Raw genomic sequence first — 9,006 nt, forward strand, 5'->3', positions numbered from 1 at the left:
TTGAATGGTTTTGCTAGTATTTAGTGTAGTAATTATGTTTATATCTCATAATGCAGTAAATATGTCCATGTTATTATGGAGTATATATGTTTGTGTTAATAAAGGAAATTAAATTGCTAGTAAATTTTGTAAAAGTGTGTATGTTCTCGTAAGTACTACTATAGATTTCATAATGTACTCCAAGAAAGGAAACTATATTTTTTTGACTTGTACAATGAACTTATTATAGTAAATTAAATTAAATTAAATACGATTTTAAAATAAACTTCTTTCCTAGGCATGCGTTTTCTAGGTTCTCAATGGCCAAGTGATACTTAGGAAATACCCGGCTAGGGAGGGGTTTTACACCCATTAGGTAAATGACTAATTTACCCTTGGTGCACTTTTATGGATACTTAAATCATATGGATTTTTATAAAAAGACCATTATACCCTTGGTTACCGTTTACACCATTTAACCATATCAATCAACTTTATGACCATTCTACCCTCATTTCTCTTTAAGGACATCACCCCTTACACTTTATAATGGCCACATCTCAAAATACATGTAAATTGACCATCTTACCCTTCCATTCAAAAGAAAAAAATTACTTGAAAAGGTAAATTTCATACCTTAGGGCGTCAGAATAATAACGTGGGGTTTACACCAAACAATCACCTGATTTCACACACAGAGTCCTCCAGAGCCATCAACAACCTCCACCCATTCGGTATAATCTAGGTCGGCACAATCATGAAATGGTTCAAGACCTCCTAGACAAGACGAGGGATGGGAAGCCTTAGCCCGTCGTGGAATCATTTCTCATAGGCGCTCACCCAACCTTTTGCCTCCTAATCGACCCACTCGTACGACCTTGGCACCCTGATTTCGACAGACTCCGGGATGTGATACATCGTCCTGATCTGCCATACATCACTCTCCTTCAATAAGGGCGGATAATCCCTACTCAATATCGCGCTACTAGGCCGACTCGGCTCGTCCTCGAAGCCACTGCTAGTGGAGGGTGAAATCTTGGAATTATCAACTTCATCGGAGTCTTCCCCACTCCTCCCTTGCCTATCCGACTCACCGTCACTTGGGGTGGCGCCATTCAGCCTAGAGGCAGCCACGTTCACCCTAGGGGCAGCCACGTTCACCCTCTTTGGTATACCAACCGGAACGCCCCCACCTTCGGGCATCATTACCATTGTCAAGGCATTCTCATACTCATTCCCAACTTCTATCTCTGCCCCACTCAAGTCGCTCGAATTTGACCGCGAATTGAACACTTTGTCCATGCAACCTAGGCGACCGACCGACTTTCAATTCAAAGTCGAACCCTATTTCGAAAGCCCCACTCGCCCAGAGCTACCAACCGACTGGTTCTCAAAACAGTCTAACTCTCCAACCTCTATGTGACCTTCGGCTCGGTCTAGGCGATCGACTACCTGCTTGCTCAGAACCACTTATGCAGGTCTTTCACCACTCGGTCTGGAAGACCGTGCGACCCAAGTAAATAGCCCCTACCAGAAACCATGCTTCTTCACTCGAAGCACCGCACTCGACCCGATCAAGCAAATCGAGATGAGCCGAATAGGAAACTAACATAAACAGATTTCATCTTCTACCTCCCCCAAACCTAGAATCTTTGAACCCAGACGAAAATTTTTGTGTTTTCTTCGTTCACCCCAAACTTCAAAACAAACAACCTAAGTCGCCACTAAATCTACCCCACCCAAAAATGAAGAAACACGACACCTCCTAGTTTTTTCAAACCTTTTCAAAAAGCTAAAGCAAACTTACCAAACCCCACTCAAATCTCTCCAAAAATGCTACACAAACAAAAAAAGAGAAGAAACAGAAACAGAACGCAGTGCAAAAAACCAATGTTTACCGTGAAAATGGCCAGATTCCACAAAAGAACGTCCACCGCTGCTGAAAAAACTTGAAAAGAGGAAGAAAATGCAAAGAAAGAGAAACGAGAGATGAAACAAAGACGCACAGTCGCCTCCTCGATTTTATGGACAAAGGTTGGCAAAAGAGACACGTGACGGCCTTGCATTGGTTATGGAACAGAGTGACTCTTCATTTTCTCACCCAAACCAGGAGCGATCTCCACCACACACGTGTAACGGATTCGTGCGCACTTGGAAGACATGACCCCATGCACACGCCTAGCTTAGTCGCTCGGCCAACCTGACCAAATAGCATGTCTAGCATACAAATTGTCCATTTCCTACGGCCAAGCAAACACATTCTAACACTTCACACCCATTTAGTACGCCCTCCCAACCAAACGGAAGGATCAGAAGTATTACCCTAACCTTTAGGCCTTGTGACAAACCCGACCAAAAATTTACAAAGCACCCAGTTATTCGGTCATCCCGATCGAACGAGCCAATCATGAGTGGGAAGTGCACATACACCTTTTCATTTGGATTTGACCAATCAGCCTAAGGTTCCACCACTAGAATGACCCTAACACATTCCACTCGGCTCGTTACACCGACTGAGGACACCTTCTTGGGATAGCTCGCACACCCACTCACTTGGCTTGATACACCAAGTGAGGACACCTTCATGGGACGTTTCACGTATTTTCCCACCCAGTGCGACATACCAGGTGAGGATACCTCAAGCAAATTCTTTCATGGTTCCTCTCGATCCGATGCTCCGGGTGAGTCTATCAAGGTTAACTCCACTCCCTCACTCAATCAAATACACCAAGTGAAAGCATGATGATGTTTCGCCTCCACTCGCTCGACTTGGTGTACCAAATGCATCACCTACAATAAAAGCTATACTATTCATTCTCGCAAACAAAGAAGCAGCACGTTCATATGTTCGATCAGTCGGTCGTGAAGGTCGACTAGGTACACCTCCATGCAACATCTACTCTCTAAGCTAAGCACTCCTTAACTTAGAAAGTGAAGGGCAAACTGTTAGGGTCAAAAAATATCCTCGGCCCGAATAGGCCCAAAGACAAAGACACCTTCAACAAAGCTCAAAGCTAGGGCCCAATTCTGATTGGGCCTGCAATAGTTTGCATATAAGGTCCGTTCGGTACACCTACCCAGTTGCTCACCATTCGGACCCAATCAGTAGTGGCCTTATTCTTTTAGGCCTCACCGCCATTTATCTAGGCCCAGGCCCTCTGATCTTAGGCCATGTAAAACCCCCCTCCAGTCAGGTATCCTCTGAATATCCCTCAAAGAGAATCCCGAGGATACATGTTTGGGGGGTGGAACAAAATTTTCCAAGCCCATAGGAGTTAGGACTAGTCCGGGCCCTAAAATTTCTCATGGGCCTAGGACCGGTCCCAGGCCCATAAGTGACTGTCCCAAATGGGACCAGTCCCAATCAGGCCCAGACCCGGACCTGATTGGGACTGGTCCTTGTCTAGGTCTACTGTCAAACACAGATAGTCCCGTTTATCTCAACTATCTTTTTGGGAACGGGTAGACCTTATCCATAAAAGAATTTTTGTTCTTCATTTTTTTTTTCCTTATTTATTGCTTAGTCATAGCCAATAATTGATAACTTATCCCCCTTTGTTTCATCCCATGACACTCCATGAGTCCCTCTCATCTATTGTTGTAAGTACATGAAATTTTGGAAACTAATGATAAGATAAAATAAAATTTTGGACATATATATTTAATTTTCAAACCTAAAAGAGTTAAAAAAAAGAAGTAATAGTAACATCAACAAGCTGCAAAATATATACAAGAAGGCTGAAGTTTGCAATTGTGTTAGGATTCACTAACTGGACCAAACAAATTGTTTACATGAAAAAAGAACACAAACCCACTAACCAAAACTTTAATTTTTCACGCTCATTTCAAATAAAACCCCCTGATTGGTACACTTTTCAAATCTATATTATATTATCCTATCCTATTGTAAAGAGTAAAAAACGTGTTTGTTTCTCTATTCATTGAATTCAATTCAAAATCTAATCATATTATATTTAACTCAAAACATATAATTACCTTTCACAATAAAAATTTATAAATTAAGAAAAACACCCCTACCCACCCAAGCCACTATTAGCCACCAGCAACCACCGCTAGCCGCCGGTCATCAGCGCTAGAACGACTCACGATCCAAAAGCATGATGGTTGCATCTGCCCTAGCATCATCATTCGGTCAACCTGACCGAGCAACTACATCTCCAATGAGAGTAGATAATTCATCTCATTAATTGTCTGATCAAACACCTTCTAATACTTCATATCCATTCGCCCGGCCTACCCAGCCGAATGGGAAGCTCTAAACAACCAGTTCGCAACACATCATTTGGCGCGACACGCCGAGTGATACAAGCTCTCATGACTTCTCTCACTCGGTTCGATGCACTGAGTTCGGACACGTTCAAATGATACTTCACATCCTCTCACTCGGTTCGATGCACCGAGTGAGGATATCTTCACAAGATGTGCCTCACATCCCATCAATTGGTTTGATGCACCGAATTAGAGCATCTTCATGGATATTCGCCGCTCCCCCTTACTCGGTCCAACGCACCGGGCGAGTTCTCCAAGGTCAACTCCACTTTTCCTCTTGGTCAGATATGTCGAGTGAAGGTATGTTTGTGTTTCACCTCTACTCACCCACTTGGCCTGGTATGCCAAGTGCATCACCTACAGTAAAAGCTATATTGTTTGGCTTCACGAACGAAGAAGTAGTACACTCACGTATCCAACCAGTTGATTACGAAGGACGACTAGGCATACCTCCACACAACATCTACCCTCTAATCTAAGCACCCCTTAACTTAGAGAGTGTGGGGCAAACTGTTAGGGCCAAAAAATATTTTCGGCCCAAATAGGCCTGAAGACAAAGACACCTTCAACAAAGCTCGGAGCTATAGCCCAATTCCAATTGGGCCCATAACTGAGTCTGCATATCAGGTCTACTTGGTACACCTACCCTATTGCTCACTACTTAGGCCTATCGGCAAAAGCTCGATTCGCTTAGGCCTCGTCACCAACTTGTCTAGGCCCAAGCCCTTTGATCCTAGACCACCTACTATACTTAGGGTCTACTTGGAGCCCAGGGTTACCTACTTATTTTAGGATTATCTGAATTCCATCGAAGAGGTCCATCACTATCCTAATTCGTCTAAGATCCGTGCCTTAGACCTGCTAGGACTCATTTTCCCACTAAGGTAAGAGAATCAAAGGTTCTCATTTTTCACAAAACCTCAACTCTAAGGACTCACAGTCCTACTAGGACTCGAAGATCCTACAATCGCTATTTAAACAGAGGCCAACCCTCTCACAGGGGGAGACATTACACCTTCAAACCCCGTAGTTCTCACTCTTGAGAATTTCGCATCACAGCCATAGTTATAGTCTCCGACTAGACTTCTGGTAACCTTCTCTTTCCCTAACTCTCACTAAATTAGTCTTACTCAGCCTTGCTGATTTGAGCGTCGGAGTGCCTACAGCAAACACCACCCCGGTGTTTTCCGTTCGCTTCACGCTTGTTTTCTTGCGTGTATAGATACTACGGATTGCCGGTGGTCTCAACCTCACGGGATCATACCATATTTCCATAAAAGTAAATTTTTTGCATTTACAATATGGAATAAATTTTCACAAAAATATGTTCGATATATAATTTATTGAAAAATGTAATATACCATCAACTTTTTATCGTTTCAATTTCCAAAGTTATCATTAATTGGACGACACTCATCTTAAAAAAAAAAAAATACATATTTTATTTATATCAATAAACGAACATTTATCAATCTCATATTTATTTATTTATTACACTTTTTAAGATATATATTAATGTGATAAAAAAATATTTGTTTATTAATACAGATGAGATTTGTGTTCTTTTTTTATTTAATCTTTAAAATAATTGTCTTCCAATTATAATGAATGATTACGTGACAATATCTCGAACTTATGAAGAGCGGAAACGGCATCGCATAGAGGGGAACCGATTAAAGCTTGAGCAGGAGAGTACACTGTGACTATTGTGTTCTCGGGGAGAGATGGCGTTGGCAAGGTCAGTTGCTGCGAAAGCTTTTAACAAATCAGCAGAAAGTTTCGGTCTCAAATGGACCTATTGTCGCGGTGCCCAAGCTCAATGCATTCGAGCCTTCTCGGCTCTCATGTCGCCGCCGTCCAAGGCCGTGGTGTACGAGCGCGAGGGCCCACCTGACGCCGTCACCAAGTACACCTATACGCACTGATTATCTATTTACATATAATGCGATGGGCATATATTTTTTAGTATAGCACTGAGTGAGTAACTGTGTGTGGAATATTGCAGAGTGATAGACTTACCGCCGGTTGAAGTGAAACAGAATGACGTGTGCGTTAAAATGCTGGCTGCTCCCATCAATCCGTCTGATATCAACCGCATTCAAGGTCAAAGGCTTTTCCTTTCCTTTTCTTTTTTTTTTCTTTTTTTTTTTCCCCTTGTAATATGTAGTTTGTTGATACAATTGAAAATTAAAAATTCTTATGTTTTGATAAATTGTGAATGATTCTATAAAACATATGTTAAGTGAATTGCTACGTTTTCAGAATCATTCTTGTTTGTTGAGTTGTTATTGCATAGACTAAGACTACAATAATTCAAAATTTTACTGTTATGAATTCAGGGGACTGTTTTTCTTTGTATTCTATAGATAAAAGTTAATTGATATAATCAAATTTTTTTCTTTGTTGTATCTTAACGTGCGCCCTCTTAAGAGTATATGTTAAGAAACCTTTATTGAGTGGAAATGGGTGGTGTTATTTAGGAGTGTACCCAGTGAGGCCACAGGTGCCAGCAATCGGAGGATATGAGGGTGTTGGAGAGGTGTACTCAGTGGGCTCAGAGGTTGCAGGTTTATTGCCCGGTGATTGGGTCATTCCATCACCCCCGTCTTCTGGTACATTTTTTTTTTTTCTTTGCTCAACTTTGAAGGTGAAATATGTAGCGAGTTGCTTGAGCTTGTTCAGTGATGATTGTATTTGTTCTACGTAGGGACATGGCAGACTTATGTTGTCAAAGATCAGAGTGTTTGGCACAAAATTAATAAGGTTTCACCTATGGAATATGCTGCAACAATTACTGTTAATCCTTTGACTGCATTAAGGATGCTTGAAGACTTCACGACTCTAAATTCTGGTACGGCCATATGTTCATTTTGATAATGTTGATGCTTTTGTATTTCTTTTACCGTTTCTACTGATTATTCTGGGTATAATCAGGAGATTCTATTGTGCAAAATGGTGCTACAAGCATTGTAGGACAGTGCATAATTCAGATTGCAAAATTTCGTGGCATCCATAGCATTAATATCATAAGGGACAGGTACTTTCGAGTTCAGAAGTAATGTATTAATTTTTTGAGTTTGCGCATCTAAGCTTGTTATAAAGCTATTTGTTTGAAAGTTGATAATTCTGAGCACTATATTTCTCAGTAGGTTCTGTTTATGTTTATGTCTTTAAACTCGTTAATAGTAATCCACTTTCAACTAGGGAATTATGGTATTCATTACCTTTTTTATGCTCCCGAAGACATCACCTTAGAAATGCTCATACATGCATAAAGAAAAGACTTGAAAATTCTCTTACTTCAAGGAAAAAGAAACTGATATATTTGTTGTTAAACAATGGATGCTGGTAACATCCTTCCAAATATTTAGGTAGAAGAGGTCCTATGGCTAGGCACATGCAAAAGTTATAGAAGTTTACAATGTGACAGGAAATGTGTTTTTGATTCATCTCTGTACTTTCTGAAGTTCTGTAATCTGATGAATGATGCCTGCATAACTTCACTTACCATCTTCAGCTTGCTTCAGGCCAGGATCAGATGAAGCGAAGGAAAAACTTAAAAATATTGGGGCAGATGAAGTTTTTACTGAGAGCCAACTGGAAGTGAAGAATGTCAAGGGTCTCCTGGTATAATAATCTATTTACTCACTATAAGTGGGAAGGTTTTGATCTTCTGGTGTGCCTGGTTTATTAAAGGATTCCATTTTTTTAGTGCGTATTTGTTTCTCACATAACTTAAGCTTGCCATTTTACATCTCCTTACATTCTAGGCTAATTTACCTGAACCTGCTTTGGGATTCAACTGTGTTGGGGGCAATTCTGCTTCTTTGGTTCTCAAATTCTTGAGGTGTAACCTTCAGTACTGAATTATTGAGGAACTGTTGGGTTTAAATTTAATCTCTCTTAGGAAAGCAATAACTTCTCATTTGCAGACAGGGAGGAACTATGGTAACTTATGGTGGAATGTCAAAGAAACCTGTCACCGTATCAACTTCATCCTTCATTTTTAAGGTAAGCCATGGTTTTCCCATTCTTTTCTTATTGTTACAGTGTGTTGATGTCTTTTCAGGTTATGTTTGTACAAGCCTGGGCAGAACAATTATTTGTTTCTAAAAACACAATTCATGGGATCATCCTCGAGTTCATTGTCCTAAATATACTTTTTTTGCAGGATCTTTCCTTGAAGGGTTTTTGGTTGCAGAAATGGCTAAGTTCAGATAAAGCTACGGAGTGCAGAAATATGATAGATTATCTTCTGTGCCTTGTACGGGAAGGGAAGTTGAAATATGAGTATGTTCTCCTTCATAGACAAACTCAACCTCTTCTTTTTGGTTAACTTGGCAGTTTAATATCTGTCAATAAGCATGAGCCATCTATTTTATCAGTTGAGGTGCTCCACTTTGCAGGATGGAATTGGTTCCTTTTGACAATTTTCAGATTGCACTGGATAAAGCACTTGGATCACAGGGTAGCCAACCTAAACAAGTACTGAAGTTTTAGTCGGGATGTAATAGCACTCTAAAATTCTACCTGCAAAAAGGGAAAATCAAATTACAACTCAGATAAAGTTGATCAGGTCTTCCACATTACACCATCTTGTATGTTGTACAATATGGAACATATTTTATTACTGAACTATTAACTGCAATGTAATTATGTTGAGCAAGATCTTATTTCACTGTCAAATTAAATAAAAAATTACTTTTATTTTGCTTTTCCCTTTGTAATTATGTTTTC

General features: G+C 40.5%; 1 protein-coding gene across 1 annotated transcript; it reads left to right on the forward strand.

Annotated features, from left to right (window-relative positions):
- The first annotated feature begins 5,870 nt into the window (after nucleotides 1-5,870).
- LOC116121715 (enoyl-[acyl-carrier-protein] reductase, mitochondrial-like) lies at nucleotides 5,871-8,971 on the forward strand. The gene is made up of 10 exons (XM_031407652.1): nucleotides 5,871-6,175; nucleotides 6,275-6,372; nucleotides 6,750-6,881; nucleotides 6,977-7,120; nucleotides 7,204-7,306; nucleotides 7,797-7,896; nucleotides 8,040-8,116; nucleotides 8,202-8,280; nucleotides 8,441-8,559; nucleotides 8,676-8,971. The coding sequence occupies exons 1-10, from the start codon at nucleotides 5,994-5,996 to the stop codon at nucleotides 8,767-8,769; spliced, it is 1,128 nt and encodes a 375-aa protein (XP_031263512.1). The 5' UTR covers nucleotides 5,871-5,993; the 3' UTR covers nucleotides 8,770-8,971.
- The last annotated feature ends 35 nt before the right edge of the window (nucleotides 8,972-9,006 follow it).

Source organism: Pistacia vera, unplaced genomic scaffold, assembly GCF_008641045.1.
Source record: "Pistacia vera cultivar Batoury unplaced genomic scaffold, PisVer_v2 Contig1272, whole genome shotgun sequence".
Classification (NCBI taxonomy): Eukaryota; Viridiplantae; Streptophyta; class Magnoliopsida; order Sapindales; family Anacardiaceae; genus Pistacia; species Pistacia vera.

Bases quoted from the DNA above. Each gene is read 5' to 3' on its own strand.
- LOC116121715 (XM_031407652.1), top strand. From the start codon at position 5,994: ATGGCGTTGGCAAGGTCAGTTGCTGCGAAAGCTTTTAACAAATCAGCA. The intron at 6,176-6,274 runs GTACACCTATAC...GGAATATTGCAG, and splicing joins CCACCTGACGCCGTCACCAA to AGTGATAGACTTACCGCCGG. The intron at 7,307-7,796 runs GTACTTTCGAGT...AGCTTGCTTCAG, and splicing joins ATTAATATCATAAGGGACAG to GCCAGGATCAGATGAAGCGA.